At 39.9% G+C, this 25,062-nt stretch overlaps 1 protein-coding gene across 3 annotated transcripts in view; it reads left to right on the forward strand.

The window, feature by feature from the left end:
- LOC123371030 overlaps window positions 1-25,062 on the forward strand; it is a 105,229-nt gene that overhangs the window by 52,166 nt on the left and 28,001 nt on the right. For all 3 annotated transcript variants that reach the window (XM_045018132.1, XM_045018134.1, XM_045018133.1), the window contains 2 exons: window positions 17,767-17,806; window positions 18,787-18,838. In XM_045018132.1, the coding sequence (XP_044874067.1) occupies window positions 17,767-17,806; window positions 18,787-18,838 (92 nt within the window). The remainder of the gene's footprint in view (window positions 1-17,766; window positions 17,807-18,786; window positions 18,839-25,062) is intronic.

The raw sequence follows: 25,062 nt of genomic DNA on the forward strand, positions 1-25,062 counted from the left end.
ACACACCTTAGAAAGCTTGATGTTATTGGAAATGGAAGATGGGCTTGATTTTAGAGCAGCCAATAGAATCAAATCCCTTACAAAGAGTGGATTGAAGTCCAGTTTTAATTAAGCAAAAATTATGACATCTAGACTGTTCCTGTGCCGGTCAGTCCACACAAATTAGAGAACGTAATCGCTGGCTATGGTGTTATTAAGCAGATAGTCAAACATGATTGCTGCAATTCACCTTATGAGGCGTCTAGCCTTATTAACAATGTGGAATGTGTATTTTCTCATGTTGGTATGTCAAAAATGGAAGCTCTTGTGAACATCAGAAACAACAATTCAGACATATTGTGCATGGTTAAAATGGGGAGAAAGGATGTCATTATCCCTGAAGGAAAAACCACTAGTATAACATGTTGGGCTCCTGCAGGCCTGGGTACTGAAAATTTAACAGAAGTGTTTGAGCCAGATGCTGCTGCTCAGTGGTCTGAGGATTTAGACGTGTGAGACACACTAGTCAAAATACCTAAAGGACCATCTTGCTAGTTAAATATCCTTGTGAATTACCACTTAAAATGTGACATTATTTTGAAGGGATGAACTGTCCTGGGAAGTTTACATCAGATTAAATCTGAAATTCCAATGGATACTCAACAAATAAAACCCTTACAGGTGGCATTAGTGCCAAAAGAGAGAAATGGAAGTACAAGGATCAACAAAGAGAAGTGCCTCTAAGCAGAGTGGATGATCGAGATCTGTTTGAACCAGCAATGAAACTGAGCCATTTATCAGAGATGCAAAGAGAAATGGCCCGGCAGATGCTGAAAGAGGAGTGCCATGCCTTCTCTAGAGCTGATGGAGTCATGGGATGGATATCCTTCAAACAGCCAGTTGGTACATGGACTGAGCAACATCAAAGAGTTTTAAACCAGCTGATTGACTGTCTGATATAGCCACTAATAGTGTCCTATCCCAGTTTTGGCTTGCCTTTTATCCTACATGTTGATGCTTCCAATAAAGAACTAGATGTATTCTTATAACAATGTCAAGAAGTTAAACTAAGAATCATTTGTTATGGGTCAAGAACAGTAACTGCAGATGAGAAGAATTTCACCTTCATTCAAAAAGGGTAGTGTTTCTATCTTGGAAATGGGCTGTAGCTGACAAATTTCATGACTACCTCTACTATGCACAATCCTTCAGGGTTTACAGTCATAACAACCCCTTTAACATATGTTTTCATTCTGAAAGGCTGACCTTTCAGACCACTGTGCTGCAGAACTAGCTTTAACTTCAAAGTTAAATATCATTCAAGGAAACCTAATATGGAGGCAGATACTTTATTCAGAATGTCCCTTGCTATGGAAAAATGACAGAATGCACCAAAGAGGCAAAGTATGGAGGTGAAACCTTGCTGAGGTGATTGCATGGACTCTTTTTCAATATATTGATTACTGAAGGTGTACCATAAGTCTTCAAATATACCACCATTGTCACCATATACAGGAGGAAAGGTAAAAAGTCCAACTGTGGCAATTACCATGGTATCTCGTTATTCTGGATTGCTGGAAAGATTCTGGCCAGAGTATTTCTTTGATTGTCCGTTATGCAACATCGCTAACCATGTGCTATCGGAATCACAATATAATTTCAGGCCAGCAAGAGGAATGGCCGACGTGATATTGGGATGTTGTGAGATGCAGGAAAAATGCAGAGAATAGCAACAGGACCTTTACACTGTCTTCAGCAGACCTGGAATTTTGTAACCATTACATAAGTTTGGCTGAAAAATGTACCAACCTTCTGAGGCTATTTTATGACAGAATGCTCGAGACAAGTCTGTGTAGATGGTGTTCTGTCTGACCCATTCCCTATCACTAATTAAGCAGGGCTGCATAATGGTTCCAACCATGTTCAGTCTCTGCTATGCAGCAGTGTTGGATGATGCTACAAAAGACCTGAATGCCAGTTTCAGGATACATTTCTGATCCTCTGGAAAATTATTCAACCTGAACAGGCTGTGATCTTTTATGAAGCTCTTTGAGATCTTTTGTTCATGAGCTGCCATGTGCCACTGACTGTGCTCTAGAGGCACATATTCAAGAAGAGATGCAATTGATTACGGAAAGATTTATAGTCTGGAAAAAGGTACAGGCTGACAATCAGTCAGAAAGATAGAAGTCATTTATCAACCTGCTCCATGGAAACCCTACAGAAAACCACATGTCACCATCAGCAACACAGCAGAAGTCTGCAACAGTATTGAGCTATCTTGGTAGCACATTGTCGAATGATACTGCTATAGACAAGAAGCTGACAGGTTGCATCAACAGACCCAGTTCATCATTTGGCAGACTGGTAGCAATATGGTATTAAGCTTCAAATAAAGCTGAAAGGTTTATAAAACAGTTCTATTGTCCAGTTTCTTGGATGGGTGCAAGACTTGGACCTGCTACAGGCATCACATCAAGCTTCTAGATAAGGTCAATTTCTGACATCTGCCTGCCATACTCATCATCAAATGGTGGGATAAAGTTAATGGGGCTCTGAAACAGTCATTTCACAGGGACTGAAGCCATCACAATGACATTGAGCTGGTCATGTGTTGAGGATGGATGACACCAGAATGCCAAATCAATTGCCGTACAGTGAGCTGAAAGTAGATAACTGCATAGGAGATGGCCAGAAGAAATGCTTCAAGGACACACTGAAGCGTAATTTGAAGCAGTGCTACGTTGATGCCAGCTGCTGGGAGTCGTTAGCAACAGAAATCACACTGATGAGCAGCAGTCAATGATGGGGTTACTCGGTTCGAAATTAATCACCGTATGGATCTTGAGGCACTGAGGCTGAATTGTAAACAGAAGCGGATTCAGCAGGCACAGACTGATCCCTTCTTTGTATCAAGCTACATACACACTCAGTGTGGGAAAGGACTGCCACTTACGCGTTGGCCTTTTCAGCCACGATTGTACTCACAAGACATGATGCTTGTCATCAGCATCTTTTGATGAAGGACAACAACTGCTACCAACGCTTTGGCAATGGAAAACGTCTCCATGGGCGTTTAAGCCACTATAAAGCCTATTCCACAAGAAGACATTTTTGGCAGCTCAGAAGGAAGATTCAGATATTGCTAAAATTCTTCACTTTAAATCTTTGGGGCACACATCTAATAACCAAAAGGAAAAAGGAGAATGTGGTAAGATCTCCACTTGATGTGTGAATGGTATTGAGTTCATTTGGATAAACTAGGAATGTCTTTTATTTAGGGCTCTCTATTAATCGCAGTTAACGCCTGCAATTAACTGAAAACAAAATTAACAAAGGCTCACTCAGATGAAGGGAATTATGTAAACAAAATAATAAATCTACATTTGTAAGTTCGACTTTCATGATAGACATTGCACTACAGTACTTGTATAAGATGAATTGAAATACTATTTGTTTCTTTTTACAGTGCAATATTTGTAATAAAAATAATGTAAAGTGAGCACTGTACACTTTGTATTCTGTTGTAATTGAAATCAATATATTTGAAAATATAGAAAACATCCAAAAATATTTAAATAATATTCTCTTACTAACAATGTGATTAAAACTGTGATTAATTGTGATTAATTTTTTTAATAGCTTGACAGCCCTATTTTTATATCCTGACCTTATCGCCTTCCTAGTGTGTTGTTCCCACTTGGCACATCTAAACTTAGTCTGTAAGCTCTCTGGGGCAGGGACCATGTCTTTCTGTTTCTACTGTGAATAGCCTAAAACCTTTGGATGCTGTAAAGATAATAATTAATTATTGGTTTTGCATCTATTATCTGATTTATTTATTTTTAATCTAATGGAAGGTTTTACCATTTAGAGTTTCTACTGTGGTTTGGGTTTGCTTAGTGGTCACCAGTATGTGTACAGTAGTGATATCTATTTGGAAGTAGGTGAAAACTTTTTCATATTTCTTTGTGTATATTTGTGTAAAGACTATTGCTTGGGCAAGGCACGGCACATCTTCAGAATTATCACTTCCAGATTTGATTTATTTAAGATGTGCTCTATATTTCTGTTGTTGTTTTTGTTAATGGTGCATTATGACCATCTGGTAAGACTGCAAAGCAATTAATTGTTTAACTGCAGCTAAGAACAAGACGTCACTGTGTTAGAAAAAGACTTGCTTTAGGGCATGTGTTAATATTCATGACTAGGGCTCGTAGGCACTATAGTAATACAAATAATATACTCTATACTATGCTAGTTTAGGCAATCCAGTATGATTTGGGGTCTTTTTTAAATGTTTGCAACACTGGAATAAATGGCTGAAAAAATCTTTTCAATGCAAAATATTTTTTAAGATGATGACACTCTATTAAATTTATATAGGGATGTTCAAGTTGGTAGAGGATTTTAATTTCTGTCTTTTGATTTGCAATTGGTTACATAATTGTATATGATTTGTGCCTTTAAAAGGCAGGTGTGCTGGGCATTGGGTAGACCTAAGCAGCAATTAGTGTAGCTGTTATTGTTTACTTGAGAGGCTTCTGGTCCTAGGCATTGTAATTCACTTACAAAGAGGCTCAGACTCCAGAATCCAAGAGTTTGGTTACGAAGATAGGGCCATTTGCAAAATTTGAATCTATATCCAGATTTGAAACATTTTCAAAATGTGGGTGTGTTTAGATCCACAGTTTTGGCTTGATGCCACTTTCAAATTAACTATTTCCTTGATGAGGATGTACATTTATATTCCACTCTCCTGTGTAGATACTATGTTCTTGAAAACACTCTGATTTTAAGTTTTTAGATACCTAAAGGAGAGCTGTTATCTTAGGGCCTAGACCTCGGATTTCCAATCATTCATCTGCCTAACTCCAGTTGTTTGTTGCTGATAACCATTTCAGTCAAATAGAATTCTAGTAAATAAATGTTTTATTTAATGATTTTTAAAATGTTATAATTTATGATGCCTGCACAGCTTTGCAGGGAAAAATAGAGGGTGTTTCAGCCCAATTTAGTAGATTGGAAAAATGATTAGTCTCAAAATACAAAAACTCTAAAGCAGGGGTAGGCAACCTATGGCACGGGTGCCAAAGGCGGCACGCGAGCTGATTTTCAGTGGCACTCACACTGCCTGGGTCCTGGCCACTGGTCCAAGGGGCTCTGCATTTTATTTAATTTTAAATTAAGCTTCTTAAACATTTTAAAAACCTTATTTACTTTACATACAAGAATAGTTTAGTTATATATTATAGACTTATAGAAAGAGACCTTCTAAAAATGTTAAAATATATTACTGGCACGCAAAACCTTAAATTAGAGTGAATAAATGAAGACTCGGCACACCACTGCTGAAAGGTTGCTGACCCCTGCTCTAAAGCATCAACCATTTTCAAGGGGCTGTTTTAGAATAGCTGGGTGGAAAAAAAGAGACTCAGGAAGAACTTTGAGTGTCATATTCATAGAGGTAATGTTGGAATCTTAGGAGTGCTTGAAAATAAAGCAAAGGAGTGATATTTCAGCCTTCACAGGAAAAATCTCTTACCTGCACTCTACTGAACTTTGATATCAAAAGAGAACCGGTATCTGAAGAGGGACAGGACTTTATTCCTTTAAGTAGCAGAGACAAGCAATGGGTTATTGTGCTATCCAGTCTGCGGAAACAGGGCAACAATTTAAATGCAGCATGTGATAAGACAAACTAATAAAGATTTAAAGTCCATTAGTGAAATCCTGGTCCCGTTGAAGTCAATGCGAGTTTTGTCATTGACTCCAATGGAGGAAAGGATTTCACCCCATATATTAAACCCAGACTAGAATCCTGTGATATAAACCAAGTGAAGGAAACTTAGTCTTATATGACAGGAGGAGGAGTAATGGCTACAGTAATACTGCCAAACAAATGATATATTTTCTAGATGACAGGTCTACAGAAAGTTTACTGTAAAAGGTAACAAATAAGAATGCTTTGAGGCCAAAAAGAATAAAAGGTTATATTATTAAACTCAAAGGTGATTTGGTCTGAATTGAAGCGTTGCTTCCTGTTTCTTTTTCACATTTATAGGAGACATAGAGCGAGTGTACTGATTTACTCTGTACCAGATGTTCAAAAGGAATAGTAATTGGAAAAGTGTTGTTTTTTTCTTATTATTTCCAACTGCTTAGCAGGTTGACATTACATTATATTGTGTGTGTGTGTGTGTGCACGCACTTGTGTGCCTAATTAATACTTTTTACTTATAGAACCTTTCATCACAAATGCTTAGTTGCAAACAAACTAAGCATTGCAACATCTGATGAGACAGGAAAGTGTTATTTTGGTGTATAGATGGTTTTCTCAGCTAATACAGAGAATCAGTGCTAGAATGAGGAATAGAAATCAGAATTATAGATTCCCATTCCTCTTTCCTAACACTAGACTGGTTGTGCTTCTTATTCGAGATAACACAGTGGTGAGAGTAGTATAAATTCTAGGCAGTGCAGCCTAGTTAAAGTTGCCCAACTTTTAATTTAGGACTCTCTTCAATTTTTTTATAAATTTGTCAAACGTGTAAACCACTCAGGTCAAAATTTTCAAAGCTGGGTATTTGCCTATGGCTGAATTTTTGGGGGAAGTTTGAGGTCAAGATTAGGGGAAAATTCATTGCATTATCTATTTTTAAAAATTCTTACAACAAGTTTGTTGAGATGCTCCAAAGCCTTCATGTTCTGGAGCACGGACTTAGAATTTGGCAGTGGGATCTCCCTAGTGTTGGCAATGTGCTTTTTGCTGCCTGTGAAAATTTCACTCTGTTTAGTTCTGGTGTTTCCTAATTTTTGAGTGCTTGATTTTGCTACCTTCACATTCTTGCAGTATTTTTGGATGTAGTACATAGCTACACATTGACTTAGGGGGACAATAAAAATATGGATAGTCATAATAGAGAGAACCACTGTACTTTCCAATCAGTAAGTGATTATTGAAATAAACTTTTTCTTCTCTGGTGGTTTACATTGTTTGTTTGAAAATCAGTATAGAGAGACTTTAAAATAAGACAGGTGTGCCATAAGTAATTATGCTGATTTGGAACGGAGACTGGAATTCCATAGCAAAAACCAGTGTCTGAGAAGAAGCTATAGGAATGTTGCCTGTGTGTTGGAATTTGCTTGTGTATGTGTTCCTATGCTTTATAATAAATAAAAGGTGTTAGATCTGTCAAAGATAATGTTGGGAGAGCAGCACCTTTTAAAAATGTATACCTCCATAATGAAAAGCGAGTGAGTTAAAATCCACAGAGCTAATTCCTAACATATTCTTCCTAATCTTTATTTTTAAAGCCTAATGTTTCTTTAAAGAGAGTGTTTGCAGATGCAAACATCCTTTATCAGTAATGCTACCTAAATACAAATTGTCATTGTCAAAATTAAATTTGAGATTCTTTCTGAGTTTAGTGAAAAGTTTGAAATTATAATCTGTGGATAAGTGATATATTGAAGAAGTTAGACACTGGTTTGTTACTCCTTTTTCTCTGTTGAAAAGGAAACTTCTTTATTGCACTCTTTAGTTGAGCATTAGTTTAGTTTGCCAGTTTATACACTGGCTCAAATTTGATTTGAATGAGGCTGATCTTATTGAGATTAAAAGGCTGCGGTCAAATAAAATGTTGTTTATAAAGACAAAACCAATGCTCTTATCTACATATGACTATTAACACCCGAGATTATTAAACCTGAAAGAATTTTTTTTAAACCCTGCCTTACTTTTTACCATGTGTTCTCTGGTTATTCCTTTTTTTCCTCTGCTTTTTAAATTAAAAGAGACCAGTAAATTTATTTTTTTAAAATAATTTCTATCAACTTCACTTACTTGTCTTCATGTATTTAAATACAGTATTGTAATATTTGGGTTACAAAAAAGGCAGGGGGATGTTAAAAAACAAAGAAAATGTTTTCACTAAATATTTTACTTTTCATCTAAATATTTCTAGTATTAGTTTCTTTTTACAAAACAAAATATTTTTGAATTTCAAAACTATATAGTGGTTTGTCCCAGTAGAGACCCTCTGCTAAGACTGCAATGGGAATTAAGCATGTACTTAAAGTTAAGCTAAGCTTAAGCAGATGCTTAAGCTCTCTTCCTGAACAGGGATTCTTTTCTGAATTGAGATCTTAAGTAGCTTCTTAGTGATTCTTCCAGTGTTAGTTGAATTCCTGGGTGGCCTAGGGGCATAGTGTTTTAAGATGAAACTATCAAAGCCAAAAATTTAAATATAGCCACAGATTTTTCAATCTAACAGATATTTTGCATGTGCAAAAATGTGTAATTTGATGGCTATCCAGCAGTAGCAAAAAGATGCAGTTTGCAAGTACATATCAGCGTTTTGATGCACATGGAAATTTAGTGATGACATTATTAGAGGCTAGGATCATAGATTCATAAATTTTAAAGCCTGAATGGCTAATGGCCATCTGGCCTGATCTTCCAAACACAGGCCATAGAAATTCGCCCAGTAATTATGGAACTGAGAACAATAGCTTTTATTTGAGACCTCTGAGACCTCTGTTAAAAGGAAAAAGACAGGTTTTTAGTATTAATTGAAAATGTCATCATAGTGATTTTAAGTCAGACCATTAACAGTTAAATAATTGTTGTAGTTGATTTGGGTTTTATTTGTTTTGTTTTTTAGTCTGAATTGTTTTCTTGTTCATATACTAGCACTAACAAAATGGCACTATAGAGTTCTTAAGAGTGTCAGTAAGGCACATTGTTGTATGCAGTGTTGTGGTAGCCGTGTTGGTCCCAGGATATTAGCAAGACAAGGTGGGTGAGGGAATATCTTTTATTGTACCAACTTCTATTGGTGAGAGCAACAATTTTTCACACTTATACAGGCTCTTCTTAAGGTTTTGTGGTTTAATAAGAGTTCAGTAGCTTAGAAATATTTTACTAATAGCAAAAAATCAAGTGCTGACCCTTATTTCACATTAAAGTGACCGGAGTTTGACACCAAAATGACAGCTGGTTAATACAGCTTGAGATTTCAAAGTGCTTGAGTATATGTAAATATTATGACTGATCTCATAAGTGTGTTGGAAGACACTTCAAGAAATGTCCTAGTTGTAAGTTTACTCCAGTCCCCATGTTGGTTAGAGGATAATATCCCACAGGATGTTTTATCTGCTGAATGTAGAGGAAATGAATAGAACAATTAAGAACATATAATTGATCTCAATAAACAAAGATTATACTTATGTGCTGTACAGTATTAGTATAACATAAGTGCTGTTCACTGCAGAACACAGGATTTCAGATTCCTGTAGCTTAGTATTTTAAAAAGATAATGCATCAAAACCAGTTTGTTACAAAGGAATGTCAGTCCCCAAAATATGCTGCAAGTTCATTGGTAACATTTGGTTCAGCCCCTTCGCTTCCAAGGGAAATATGAAGGAGGAGGAATGTCAGATCAAAAAGGTAAGTCAGCATGGCAAGAGTCATAGCTACATTGTGAGACCCTTTGAAGTTTCAATCTGCTATGAAATATTAACTGTTCAAAGCATTGTTTCTGTATATAACTATTTTTAGCCTTAAAGCATTTTACAAAATAATCTAACACCCACCATTTAAATATTGCAAAATGCCTTATTCTGTTGCAAAATACAGATTTGCACAAAATATAAATTGATATTTATGTAGTCATTAATAACCAAGGCTTATATACTGACAAAGTAAATTAAAGAGGGTAGAAACTAAAGGCAATAAGCCAAAATCAGACAGATGAGATGTTGCTTTTTAGGTACGGCTGGAATAGATTAAGATATTGAGACAGAGTTCGTTGAGGGGTTGTTATCTAGAAAAGGGACAGTATTGGCTTCAGTTTCCATCAATAAGTGGAAAGATGGATGAGGAAATTGAAAGTAGGCTAGAGGGAGTGATGAAGCCAGTGGATAAGGTGAGATTGTGTAAGGAATTGAACAAACATAAGCAAATAAAGAACTATATTCTTTAGAGAGTATGAAATTCCATGAAGGACAATATGGACCGAAGGTCAACAATTTCAAATCTGGATGCCTAAAGTTAGGTGCCTAAATCAATACTGAGGCACCTAAATATAAGTAGCCTGATATTCAAAGCTGCTGTACACCTGCAGCTCCTACTAACTTCAGTGGGATTTGTGGGTGCGTGACATTTCTGAAAACATGCAATTTATAGATTAATAAATATAGATTTAGGAGCCTAACTTATCTGAAACTTATGGCCAAAGTGAACTGATCTCAGTGGGTTTTCAAGACAATGTTGTTAATTATTTTCTAGGTATGCTGGAGTTTGGTTCCAAGAAATTTAGGGAAACCAACAAATAGAGAATTGCAGTAATTGAGATGGGCAGGAATGTGGACACGGGAAAGTATGTCGGCTAATGTAAAGATAAGGTCAGGTACGGACATTATTGCATACATTGATATGGTGGGAAGAAGTCAAGAAGGACACTGAGTTTCTCTATCATTTGGCAATTAAGAAATTGGAATTAGTGAAGTGGGTTATGGAGAGGAAGAGCACTCTACTTTTGTCTCTGATTTTTTCTCCTCTCCTTCCCCACACAGAGGAAAGAGCTTTCCCCATCACCTTATTCCCTAGACCTGGGCCTGAGTAGATGACCCCCATCTCCAGGATATAAAGCCCTAATGGCTTCCCTTCCCCCCAGCCACATGGTCTCTGGGAAGAAAAACTGGACTACCAGGACAGACACAGTCCTGAGAGTAAAGGACACTGTTCCCCAAAGTAGAGCATAAGGCCCAGATGGGGCCATACCTTTAATATCTTCAGAACCCCTTGGATTACAAGTGGTGTTGGCAACAGACTCAGCTTTTGTCAGTTTGAACTTTGGACATACTGTTCTGACTAGTTCTTTGCTATGAGCCCTTCTCATTTCTGTTCCTCTCCAAATTTCCTTCCTCCTCTGCCCCTTGCCTACTTGCACTTCCCTCCTTTCCCCGCCTCAATGTACCAAAACCTTTTCCTTCCTACCTTTTCCCCTGCTGACACACTCCCTTGCTACTGTTTCTACAATATGGGAGGGAGTACATGACATTTGCTAACCATCTCTCGGCTTCTCTGTTGTATCTAGAGTTGGGTAAAGAACAGTCATTCCATTTGAAATTTGGTTTTGTACTGAATTAGAACAAAAAGCAATTTTTTTTTGAAATTCTCCAAGAAATGGAATTAACTGTTCTGTGCTCAGGTGTGCTGGGAAGCCTGGCTCTGGGTCAGTCTGCCAGTGGCCTGCCAGGGAGCCTGGAACAACTGAGCAACTGGGAAGCTCTGACTGGCTCTCTCTATATCCTTTTTCTAGATGTCTTTTTTTTTTTTTTTTTTAAGATAAGGTCTTTGGAAGGAGGACAGACTGTTCCCATGTGTTTAAGTGTTCGCTCAATGAGATCTTAATCCTGATTGCAGTGGGTGCTGCTGCAATTCAAATAATGAATCATTAGTCATAAACCATTATCTGTTTAGGCTTCTCACCCTAATAATTATAATCTAATCTTTTATTTAAATATTGGTTTATATGTAAAGTAAATTATAGATAAATTCTTCTAGGTAAATACTCATTAATGTTAGTATAAATAATGGCTATGGAGAACCCAGGATTAAAATAAATAAATCTTTAAAATCTGGATTTGTAGATTTGCTCTGCAGTTATATTCTACAATGTCTACTGAGACAGGCCTGATCAGGGCCGGCTCCAGACCCCAGCGCGCCAAGTGCACGTTTGGGGCGGCATTTTGCTGGCAGGGCGGCAGCCGGCTCCAACGGACCTTCCGCAGTCATGCCTGCGGGAGGTCCACCGAAGCCGCGGGACCAGTGGACCTCCTGCAGGCATGACTGCAGAGGGTCCACTGGTACCGTGGCTTCGGTGGACCTCCCGCAGACATGCCTGCGGAGGGTCCGCTGGTCCCGCGGCTCGGGTGGACCTCCCGCAGGCATGCCAGCGGATGCTCCACCGGAGCCGCGGGACTAGCGGAACCTCCGCAGGCATGTCTGCAAGAGGTCCCCAGGAGCCGCGGGACCGGCGACCGCCAGAACGCGCGGCGCGGCGCCCTGCTTGGGGCGGCAGGATTCGTAGAGCCACCCCTGGGCCTGATGATAGAGAAGGATGTAGGGTGTAGGTTGAACCTTGTAAAACCAGTGTAGCAAACAGCTTTGGAATAGCAGGAGCTCTTAGCTCCAAAGTGTGAGCATACTTTGTTGCTCTTTGGTCAGTTATTCTCTTGATAATGGTTAGAGAACTGCTTGGTTATAGGAAGCCAAATGAAATTGTGTGAGAGCATGCTAGTGAAAAGTTTTCTTTGTGGACTTTTCAGGAAGTTAACATTGATTTCAGAGCAAAATCTGGTATCCTTAATTAAAAATTATCCTTCCAGGAAGTTGTCCATATGACAATCCACAGATAGGTTGATGAAGTTAGTTAATTTAAACTGTGCATTGTGTAGAGATTATTAAATGCAGATAGCTCTCAAACACAAGTGATATTCTTGCCATCTTGAAAAAGCCTTAACCAAGTGTTGTGCAGTAACATAACTGTCCTTCTTCTATATTGTAAGCGTGATTACAATAGCCAGTCACTGCTTTTGGCAGAACATAGGACAAATAGATGTACAGAACTGTATCTAAATTGGATCTTCCAAACAAGCTTAAATATAATATAAGTAAGAAACTGCTTCACATGCTGCCTGATAATTCTACTTCTTTGTGCAATATACTTTAAATTCATTTCAGAGGGGTAGCCGTGTTAATCTGTATCAGCAAAAACAATGAGGAGTCCTTGTGGCACCTTAGAGACTAACAAATTTATTTGGGCATAAACTTTTGTGGCTAGAACCCACTTCATCTGATGCATGGAGTGAAAAATGCAGTAGGCAGGTATAAATATACAGCACATGAAAAGATGGGAGTTGCCTTACCCAAGTGGAGGGTCAGTGCTAACAAGGCCAATTCAATTAGGGTGGATGTGGCCCATTCCCAACAGTTGACAAGAAGGGGTGAATATCAACAGAGTTTAATTGGCCTCGTTAGCACTGATGACTCCCCCATACGTATTTTTAAATTCATTTTTAGTGAAGATATAATACATATTTTTAATAAAACTGAAACCAGTGCTGAGCCCCTCCCCCCAGCCTTTCCAGTCACTTATGCATGCTGCCCCCAAAGGTAAACCTCACCATGGACTCTGTAGTTTATAGTTAATTTGGAGATATACCTATCTCATAGAACTGGAAGGGACCCCGAAAGGTCATTGAGTTCAGTCCCCTGCCTTCACTAACAGGACCAAGTACTGATTTTGCTCCCCATCCCTAAGTGACCCTCTCAAGGATTGAACCCACAACCCTGGGTTTAGCAGGCCAATGCTCAAACCACTGAACTATCCCTCCCCTTAGTTGAGGACTGCATGGCAGGTAAAGTAGGGAACACAAGTTTCATACACAAGTTTCTTCAGCACAGTACATTTTACCTTTAAAGCATACAAATCTTTAAGAAAAACTACAAAAGCCTAAATGCTCTGTCTCCTATGTTTATGTTCACTTCTTGTGAGTCTTAGACCAGTCAGTGTGTCAGGCAAGTAGGGCTTCCTGCCTCCTGCAGTTCTTCTGTTGGCAGATGATGGTCAGACAGTGAAAGAGAGAGTCTAGAGCAAATCCTGCCTTTAAATAAGGATTCTGTCCCATTTGCCATGTGACCAACTGATCAACTACAGCTGGTTAGCCAGGAAGTCCAAGCTTCCATCGAGTCTGAACTGCAAAAACCCCTTTCATCCAGCCCAGCTCTTCTCTGGCAAAACCAGGGGTGAACCTCTTGACTGGGAAACAATTACAGTTGATGACTCCTGTGTTAGCCCTTCAGAGAGGTGTCAGGAATTGTAAGCCGTCCCTTTGGTCTGTTTTTTTGTAGCACTAGGCAGCTAGTTATATACTCAAAATGTAGGTCACATTCTTCAAAATGGCAGTTGCATTGTCATTTGCAGATTACAATTTAATATAGACATATATCCATCTGCTACAACATGCTCCTTAGCTATCTAATATAAATAAATAGGAAGTAGAGTCTTCGAAGAAATACACGAAAGATAATGCATTTGAGTCAAAATTAAAATACTCAGATGAGTTTTATTCAAAGTACACCAAATTTGAAGTTTGTGTAAAACAAATGAGTGGCTACTGCTGAGCTGCTTTTAGTCAAATTTCCACAACAGGTTTTGCAAGTTAAAATGCACTACACATCATGCGATGACTCTTTAGTATTATGAATAGGTAAAGAGATTTGATTCCTTGCCTCTTCCTTGAATTATCTCTAAGTCAGGGGTGAGGCGCTTCTTAAAAAATCAGTTTTACTGTATTAATCAAGTGCTGATCAGACTGGGTATTACATACAGTGTAGTTACAACAAAGACTTTATCACTGAGAACCATTAAACTGCCATCCTTTGAACAGACTTTTGTGAAACAGGTGAATTCAATTCTGAACTGAGCTGTGTTTATTGCAAATAAGGGTTCATGATTTCATGAAGCGATTGTAGAACTGTAGAAAAGACCTTTCCTATTTCCACAGGAAATATGTGCATCCTCCCTCTGTGCTGAGAGGGAGGGGCTGGGATTGGTGCCAGCAGCAACATGAGCACTTGAATGGCGGCCATTTTACTCCAGCTCAAGCACATTATCTGGACACACCAAGGAAGCACAGAGGGCAGCTTCTCAGCACTCGGAGCTGCCAGCTGCACCCTGAGCCCGTTTTACTTGGCATTTCCCCCACACCAACATATATACCTCTACCCCGATATAACGCAACCCGATATAACATGAATTCGGATATAATGCGGTAAAGCAGCACTTCGGTGGGGTGAGGCTGTGCACTCCGGTGGATCAAAGCAAGTTCGATATAACGCGGTTTCACCTATAACGCGGTAAGATTTTTTTGGCTCTCAAGGACAGTGTTATATCGGGGCAGAGGTGTATCTGGAAACATGGCTACTGAACATGTTAATGGGAATGGTACTAAAGAGCCCCTGGATACTTCTGCTACATTTACCCATTCTAAGCGTTTCCAGATTTTGCTTGATGCTGGTTTACAACTGCAAGTTGCTGAAAAACTAGATGGGGTTTACCTTGTGGGGCTAGTTGCACACAGTGATCTAGATAAAAGACCTATTGACATTGTAAAGGAATTTAATAAAGAAGGTCTGTTGGCAGTGCTTCAACACTTTAAAGACCCTAAAGTCTCACATGTTCAGAACAATAGTGCTTTTTTTATGTCAAGATGACACATGCAGAGATAAAAACAGGGGACCAAGGTGGCAGAGTAGTATAGAGCAAGGTGAAGAAAAAGTTAAGGTACTCTTGAAAGGAACAGGTTACACGTTGATGTAACTAGTGGATACAGAGGAAGCATGGTGGTCTCTCCTCCAGAACGTGTGTACTCGGGACAATATCTTTTTGTCAGTACAGAGATTTTTGTCCAGGAATATTCCAAGAGATTTACTTGAGGATGAGCTTGTTCCATATTTGAGAAAGCTGATCCTGTCTGGGATCAGCACTTCATGATGGGTCAGTTAATGGGTCTAAATCTAGGGTATATTTTTGTCACTATGCACTAAAGAGGCAGCTCAGGAGGCTGCTAAATCAAACTGTATTTGTAATGGAATCATCAGGTGTGTTTCTGTTGGGGTCCTACAGGAATTGGTTCTTGGCCCCCAGCTATTTAACATTTTTATCAATGACCTGGAAAAAAACCAAAATCATCACTGATAAAGGTTCCAGATGACTCAATTCGGAGTGACTTGTAAATATGAAGAGTACGGGTAACTGATGTAAAGCAATCTGGATTGTTTGGCAAGCTGGGTAGAAGCAAACAATATGCATTTTACTGTGGCCAAATGTAAAGTTATACATCTAGGAAAAAATAACTTAGGCCATACTTATAGGATAGGGGAGTCTACCTTGGGAAGCAATGACTGTGAAAAAGACTTGAGGGTCCTTGTGGATAATCAGCTGAACATGAGGTCCCAGTGCTATGCTGTGGCCGAAAGGGTTAGTGTGATCCTTGCATGTATAAACTGGGGAATCCTGAGTAGAAGTGAGAAGGTAATGTTTCCTGTATATGTGGCACTGGTGCGACTGCTGCTGGAATACTGTGTTTAGTTCTCGTATGCACAGTTCTAGATGGCTATTGATAAATGGAGAGAGTTCAGAGAAGAGCCACAAGAATAACTAGCAGATAGGAAAACTTGCCTTAGATTGAGCTCCTGGAGTTTATCACTATGTTTAGTTTAACCAAGAGAAGGATAAGGGGTGATTTGATCAGTTTGTAAGTACCTACATGGGGAGCAAAACTGATAATGGGTTGTTCAATGTAGCAGACAAAAATATAACAAAATCCAATGGCTGGAAGTTGAAGCTAGACACATTGACTAGAAATAAGGCACAATTTTTAGCAGGAATGATTACCAAGACTTGTGGTGGATTCTCCATCACTGGCAATTTTTAAATTTAAGATTGGATGTTTTCCTGAAACACTGTAATTCAAACATGAATTCATGGATGTCCTGTGGCCAGTATTATATAGGATATCAGGTTAGATGATTGCTGTGCTCCTTTCTAGCATAGTAATCTTGGAATCCATGAATTCTTACTCGTAAATATAATTGAGGGATGCCATTAGGGATGGCATTGTCACAGGCCTCCTAAATCATAACCACATAGAAATCAACTTCAGCTAATGTGCTAGAAGTAAGTGAAGTTCCAAACTGAAAGCTTAGCTGTCTAAAAATGGTGTACTAGCTTTCTTTTGGAAGCAACTAGAGATTTGAAAGGTGCTCAGATTTCTCTACTGTTCTTCAGAGGATGCTGTTATGTAAAGACTATGTTGAAATATACTGCTGCATGCCTTTGAAATTAATCTACCAAAGCACATGTTGCTTTTCACAGTTCTTTAAAGGTATGTCTACGCTGCAGCCGGGAGCAAGCCTCTGAGCCCAGGTAGGCAGATTTGTGCTAATAGGGCTTGCACTAGCACACTAAAAGTAATTGTGTGGACATTGGGACATAGATGGAGGCTCAGGCTAGACACCCAAGCTCGGACCCACCCTACCCCCTGCACCTAATATCTACCCTGCTATATTTAGCATGTTAGCATGAGTCCAGACTGGGAAGCTTGCTCCCAGCTGCAGTGCAGACATACTTTAAGGACTCTACTTACTAATGCTTTACTGATTGATTTCTAGGTAAAAACTAACCAGTAAAGCATTTCCCTGTGGCATATGACTATAATTTACCAATGCTATGTATGCACGATGTCAGTCATTCAAAAAATAAATAGCAAAAGTTATTCACAATTCTATAATCATTTTCATAAAAAGGATAAAAATTATTTGCATTAAACAAACTACAGTTTGGTTCAAAATTGTCTGTTTTTTTAACAAATAATTTGTTCCTTTTCTATCAAATTTATATATGTTTTGGTTTTGAAAATAAATTCATATTTATGATTAGGGACTTTCATGAATGTTTGTAAACCATTTCAGATGTTTTATGAAAATTGCAATTTCTTTCATCAATTTCATAAAAACATTTTTGTTTCCTATGTCTGGTGTAACACACATTTCAGTCATTATATTTCTAGGGAGTTATTACACACAATCTCCTGAGAATTTTGTAAGAGGAAATCATAGGAAGGGTTCAGGGTGTAGTAATATCTGAATTACAGTTGTTTGGGGAAAAAAATCTATTAAGAAATTAACCTGTTTTATTTTGTTTCCATTTTTAGCACCTGGTCTTACTGCAGTTGTTGGAGGACGTCCAAGAGTGTAAGTTCACTTCTGATCTTCCCTTGTTTTACTGTGTGCATATAGTATCCTTTTTTTAAAAAAAAGTCCAGTTGTGTCTTGTGTTATGTCTACTACTAGTCACAAGATAACAGTCATACTGCAAAATTCTTGTTAAATTAGCAGACTTCTCTATGTGGTCGTTGGTCACACCATATTTACCTCAGGTGAGACTCTATCCAGGGTCTTAGTGGCAACATCTATACTAGGTGAGCCATAAGGAAAAAGTGTGCTAACTTTGTTTCAGCTGGAATTGGCTCTTTAACCAGCTAAGAACTGCACTTAGATCATTTATGCTTACAAAACAGTCTCCTTTTGCAATCATAAGTTGAAAGCTATGAAGTAGATTAGCTTTAGAGTAATTGTGAGCATCCCTATAAACTGGTTTTGGATCAGTATTTTTTTCATATTTAAAACTCTGTAGATGACTTAAATCTTTGTTTTAAATGTACAAACTCACACTTCTGCTCTCACTCATGAGAACAGTTACTTCTAACTGTGAGCAGTCACAGTAGAAACGCCTCAGAATGGTCAGGGTACTCTGATTGAGTACTATCTTTAACTATCATAAATATACTCTGAGCATATCTTTGTGTCAGTTTTCTCTAACCACCTGCAAAATACAATACCATATTGGACAGATATTCAGAAGGTACATGAATTTTGATTGGTCATCCTTGGTTTTATAAGCATATTAATGATACCATTTAAAGCTGCCTTGCCCCTTTTCCTTCCCTTTTTTATTTCTCTTTCTTAATAAGAAATAAGGCATTTCAGTCATATTTCTAGGGAGTTACTACGCTTTTCAGATACACCAAAATAGCTCAGAAAAGCATTTCTGATCATGACTTTTAATTCCTATACTGTGGATTTTCAAATGCCGAATGTTCTTAAAGATGAATAATCTGACATTGCATTTGTTTCTATTTATATTCATTATATCTGTTGCTTTGTATGTCCAGGTCTCCAGTTCTGAAACCATTTTTCTTCCTTTATCCCAAAAGAAATGTCAAGGTAAGAACCTTAAGGGTGTGATCCTGTTCTCGTTGAGTTGATGGAAGGATAATATTGATTGCATTGGGAACAGAATCAGGCCTTAAAGCTGCAAAATCTATTAGTGAGTTTTATGAAAAGTATATTTTTCTAAAAGCAGCAAAGAGTCCTGTGGCATCTTATAGACTAACAGACGTTTTGGAGCATGAGCTTTATAAAAAGTGTTATAGCCATCTATCATAGATTAATTTTAAAATACTTCCTTTCTAGAGATTACTGAAACACTAGATTACTCCCAATAGGTTTCTAGGACTCCTGTCTTTGCATATACACTTTAATGTAAAGAGAGTTTATGAGGGAGACAATTAAAAATATTACCTCATTTACCTTGTGTGTGTCATATCCTGGGACCAACATGGCTACAACAACACTGCAAACATTATAGTTTATAAATACTACAATATATTAACTTAAATTAGCGGTCTTGTTGTGAAGGCAGTGAACTGGGAATCAGGAGATCTGGATTCTAATCCTCTGTGACCTTGGGTAAATCTTTTAATCTCCTTGGATCTGATTCTACTTTTATTAATACTGGTGCAAGTCAGGAGTGACTGCTGAAATCAATAGAGCTACACTGGTGTAAAACTTGTGTAAGTGAGTGAAGAATCAGGTCCTTTGTGTTTCAGTTCCTCATCTGTAAAAATGGGAATTGTAATTCTCTACCTCATAGGGGCATTGTAAGACTAAAATAATGAATGTGAGAAACTCACTACTGTAGTATCTGAGTGGAGGAGTTCCATAGAAATATCTATGAATAAAGATCAAACTATGTCCTATAGGTCAAGTTTAGTTCACAATAAGAGTTTTCTTCAGCCTGCCTGTGGAGTTCATGTTCAGGTGACTGGACAGCATGATCTGAAGAATTACAGCGGGGATGGGCATGTCTACACTAGAGGTGGAGGTAGACATACTTGCACTAATTTCTCATCTTAGTGCAAATATATCTACCTAACTTCAGTCAAGCTAGCATACTAAAAGTAGAAGTGTACCCATTGTAGTGCAAGCGGTGAGAGTGGCTAGTTGACCAATTACATACTTAGGGTTTCAGACAGGATTGTACTTGGGGTGGCTAGTCAATCCCACCTGTAATATCACCATGGCTATACTTCTGTTTTTAGTGCTCTAACTCAATCAGAGTTAGCACAAGTATGTCTATACAAGCTGGAAATTACCCCTTTAGCTCATATGTTGACATACTTGATGTGATGTAGCCCCACATCTTTTTTTGTTATGCTTGCACTTCCATGCAGTAGATTCAGGTCTTTGTGAGAGCAGCTGGAACAGGAGATTAGTCTTTTTGTGAATATAGTGTACTTATTCTTCTGAGAAAGTGTGGGTGTCATTGCTCTTCAGATAGGAACTAGTTCCTTTACCCTGTGGAGACTGAAGACCAAACTGCATATATACCCTTCCTCCTCCTGATCATTTATTTGACTTGCTCCTTACATTTTGGCTGTTACTTAAATTTCATAATATGGCATCCTAAGTAAAATTGCAGCTGATACAAAAGCTTCTTGGCCTATCCAATATCATGAGGTAGACCAACATATATTGACCTTTGGCTAGAGTTTAAGCGCCACAGTGATGGTCTTCTAAATTGTGTGAAGATGGGAAAGCTAGAGGAGATGGGCAAAGGCAGGAAATGAAAGAAGTAAAAGCAAACTAGAAATTGTGAAAGACATTACACCTTTAGCAGAACAATTGAATTAATATTTTTCCAGGATTTGCTGAAAGCTTAAAAAAAAATCTTGCCATGGTAAAAATATTTTTCTTTAATAGAAGAAAAATGCCTTTTTCTAAATGGTTACAAGGCAAATCTAACACTGCAAAGATGACAACAAAGTGTCAGGTTCGTGGTCCTGATCCAGGTGTAACTGAGGAGACTGTTATGTGCAAATAATCTGAAAGAATGTAAGCAACTAACACAAGGACTGCATCTGTGAGTTTAGACAGTGCTTTGCACAATAGGGCCCAGATTCTCATTGGGGTTTTGGGGGGTATTGCTGCAATGTAAAATTAATAGTAATTAAAATACTGTAAGCAATTTTTGAAGTGCAGTAACAGAAAAAGGAGCAAGCTGTTTGTCACATTTGTTCACTATATGAATTATGATGTGATCTGATAAACAGTAGTTCAGTACAATATATGCCTCTACTAGAGATTAAATTTTAAATGACTATCTATACAGCCTAAGGTATTTTATCAAATATCTTGTCGTTGCCAAATCTGATGTACAATAGACCTTAGCCTATTACTGTTTAAATTGATCAGATTAAACCTAAAATAATTATTTTCCAGGCTTGGTAAAATGCCTATTGAGATTAAATAGTAACCTAATCTAAGTCTACACAGGGCATTTAAAGTGGAAAAAGTCCCTTCTTTGCGCAAAAACTATGGGAGCGTCTACACTTGCCAATGACTTTTTGCAGTGAAACTTAGAAGTTTCACCGCAAAAAAAACCCCACCTCCCCAAGAGGCATACAGCTCTTACCGGTGATGCTTTTGCGGTGATGTGCAAGCAAAACCACGTTCTTCCTGTTTACACAGCTTTTGACTTCCGGAGGATATCCCACAGTGCCTAGGTGACCACTCTAGCCAGCAGCTCTGCTGCTCTGTTTCCAGGTAAACAGACATCCACCCCTCCCGCTGTAACGCCCCGGGAACTTTGAAACTCACCTTCCTGTTTTCTTGGCAAGTGCTCACTTATCTGGCCAGGTAACAATGCCTGTTCCAGGGAGCAAACAATCCCCTGCTTGGAGCAATGGTGAGCTACTGGAGCTGATCAGTGTTTGGGGAGAGGAGTCTGTGCAGGCACCCAGGATGCCCCTCGATCACCCACTCCCCCCAAGACCCATCATCAAACTGAGAGAGCTGCACTGTGGGATAGCTGCCCTAGAGCACTGCTCTCATCAGTGATGGAAGTGCTGCTAATGTAAACACTCTCTGATGCCTGAGTAATTAAGTAATTAAACAAACCAGTGCTTTACTTTCACTGGTTACAGCGCAAAAATTCTGCAGGTATAGACATAGCCTAGCAGAGAAGGAAAAGCAACAGCTTTCTACTTCCTCTGCCCTCAAACAGAGCACCTCAAAAACCTTACTCATTCAGCCTCATCTCGTGTACGTTCTCTATTTGATACATTGATAGGTTTAATTAACAATTAAATTATATGTGACCTACCATCATTAGAGGGTGTCATTATATAAATACTGTAAATTCTTTGATTAAGAATCTGGAGCCATGCATCAACAGTAATGGTCTACATGTAGACTGTAGTGCAGGTATGGGATGGATTGACTGCTTATAATATAGGAGTTCACTTAGGGAGAGTCTGACTCCCATTCAAATAAACATACTTCAGCATTTGCCCTAAAAAGAAAAGTATTACTTAAGGAGATTTTTGAATGTTTTAATGTTGCTACAATAAATTCTCTTGCTTTGTGCTCAGTAAATTAGTTTTTGTTTCCTTTTTTGGTGAAAAATGAGGATTCTTGTTTTGTTTATTTCTCTGCTCATATACAATTGTTCCAACTGAGCAGACAGCATTTATGGCTTTATAGCTGAAAAAGTTACTTAACTTTTGTTACAAGGTGGCCTTATTTGAATACATTAATTTAAAAAAAAAACTGAAAGCATTTGTCAACCTAACTTTAAAAAGAATTCACCAAAATCCCAGCAAAAATATCTAAGGCAAGAATAGTTTTTTCCAGAATATTTTATTACTTATAATCTCTTCACGTAAGCTTTAGAGATCTTGTTAAAAGTTCACAAATTGTGTATGCTGCTCCAAACTGACTACTGCTTACCAGGCAATACTCTCATGCTCTTCAGACCAACATGAGGAGTTCTTTTGTGACATATTTCAACAAGAGAAATGGATAACGTTAACTGGTGCACCCTAGCAATTTTTTTTCAGTCTGAACGTGGTTAGTCTCCAACTAGACCAGCGTTTCCCGAACTTTTTTCACCACAGAACACTTTTTAGCCTATTATGGAACACTTATAATATTATTTTGTAGTCATTTGGTTTTCAAATAAAAAAAATTGCGTAATTTATGCTCAAATATATTTTATTTTATAAAACAAAGCAAAAATACACATTTAAAATAACTTGAACTAACAATTTCTAACTGGAAAATGCGTATAAAGTAGTACAAAAATCAAGTGCAAGAGTCAAAATTAAAAACAGTGTTCTGCTTAAAAACTTTTTTTATATATACACAAAAACCAAACAAATTGGATTTTTACTAGGAAAATCTATTTTTATAAACAGAAATACAAATTTGGATTTAATGGGATTGGTGTTTCTGTGTTTTTCTATCACAAATTCGCTTAATATTAGGAATAATACTGGAAAGTTGAATTGTAATGTCAGGCGCAGCATCAAGTCTGTTCTTCTTCGAGTGATTGCTCCTATGCATTCCATTGTAGGTGTGCGCGCCGCGCGTGCACGGTTCTTCGGAACATTTTTACCCTAGCAACTCCGGCGGGCCGGCTGGCGCCCCCTGGAGTGGCGCCGCCATGGCGGCTGATATATACCCCAGCCGGCCCGTCCGCTCCTCAGTTCCTTCTTTCCGCCCGTGACGGCTAGTAGGAACAGTGGAGTGCTCCCTTACCTCCACAGCCCTAGCGTTTTTCTCCATAGTTTAGTGTATATAGTTGTAGTATTTCGTTAAAGTTTCTTGTTATAGTTGTTCAGTTAGTTGTATAGTGTAATAGTTAGGGAATTAGAGGGGTTAGCCCTCTTCTTCCGCCCCGGTGCGGGCTTATGCCCGGAGCACCGGGATTCAAGCCCTGCGTGGCTTGCCAGCGGCCGATGCCAGTGAGTGACCCGCACGACTCCTGCCTACGCTGCCTCGGAGAGTCGCATAGGACAGATAAGTGCCCCATTTGTGTGGCTTTTAAGCCTCGTACGAGAAAGGAGCGGGACTCTCGTTTAAAACAGCTCCTTATGGAGTCGGCTCTCCAACCGCCGGCACCAGCTCCATCGGCGCCGAAACCGGCCTCTGTGAGCAGCGCACCGGCAGCACCGAGCCGCTCCGGTACCGACACGTCTCGGCACCCTGCTCCAAAGACCCGGCACTGCTCGCTCTCCCCGAGGAAGAAGCAAAAGGTGCCGAAGACGGCCACTGCGAAACAGCAGCAGAAGCCGTTAGTCCAGCCGCCACCGACCAAAACGGTACAGGCTGAGACAGTGCACAAGAAGTGCACCGGGCCGTCGACTCCGGTGCTGCAAGGGCCGTCGAGTCCGGCACCGCCCAGCTCCCCGGTACCGACCGAGGAAGAGCTGAGGCTCCCGTCCACGCCAGAGGCGTTCGCGACGGCGAGGGAGCTGATCGACCTCACTGCTGATACGGGCCATCAGCTTCCGGCACCGCCGGTGCGGACAGTGAAGTCCATCGGAAAGCCATTGATGATGCGCCCTCCTTCTCCTGGCGGCCGAGGTGATCGGAGCACCATGATCCGCTCTCGCTCCCGTTCTCCCTCTAGACGACGGTCGCCAATGCACCGGGGCCGAGCCGCACGACGATCAACGTCGAGACGCCGCTCCCCATCTCATCACCGGTCGCAGTCCCGGTACCGCTCGCAATCGCGGTACCGGTCGCACTCCCGGCGGCGCTCTAGGTCCCGGTCACCAAGTCGCCGGCACCGCACCAGGTCCGGCTCCAGGCGTCGCGGGCGATATCGAGACTCTCGCAGCCACTCACGGCGACGTCGCTCACGATCCAGGTCTGACTCCCGGCGCCGCCGGTCGAGTTCCCGGCACCGCCGGTCGAGCTCCTGGCGCCGCAGGTCGAGCTCCCGGCACCGTCGGTCGAGCTCCCGGCACCGCGCTTCGCGCAGGTCCCGTTCGCCCATCAGACCGCAGGACGACTGGCACCGTCCGTCGGCACCGGAGCGGCAGTTTACTCCGGCACCGGACGTCCGCCCGGGAACCGCAACAGCTCCTCCCTGGCCTTCGAGGGAGCCCTCAGTTGCGTCTCCTGAGGGCAGCGCGGTAGACTTCAGAGCGGGGTCTCTGCCGCAGGACCATGGACCCCAGCAGTGGGGATTTTGGGTGCCCTGGGCCCAACATGAACAGGGAGCTCCCCTTCCTCCGAGACAGCCGGGCTCGGCGCTCTCGGTGCCGGTGGCCACGGTCAGCAGGCCACCCCCGTCTCCAACGCCACAGACCGCCACTCAC

This window comes from Mauremys mutica, chromosome 5 (assembly GCF_020497125.1).
Source record: "Mauremys mutica isolate MM-2020 ecotype Southern chromosome 5, ASM2049712v1, whole genome shotgun sequence".
Lineage (NCBI taxonomy): Eukaryota > Metazoa > Chordata > Testudines > Geoemydidae > Mauremys > Mauremys mutica.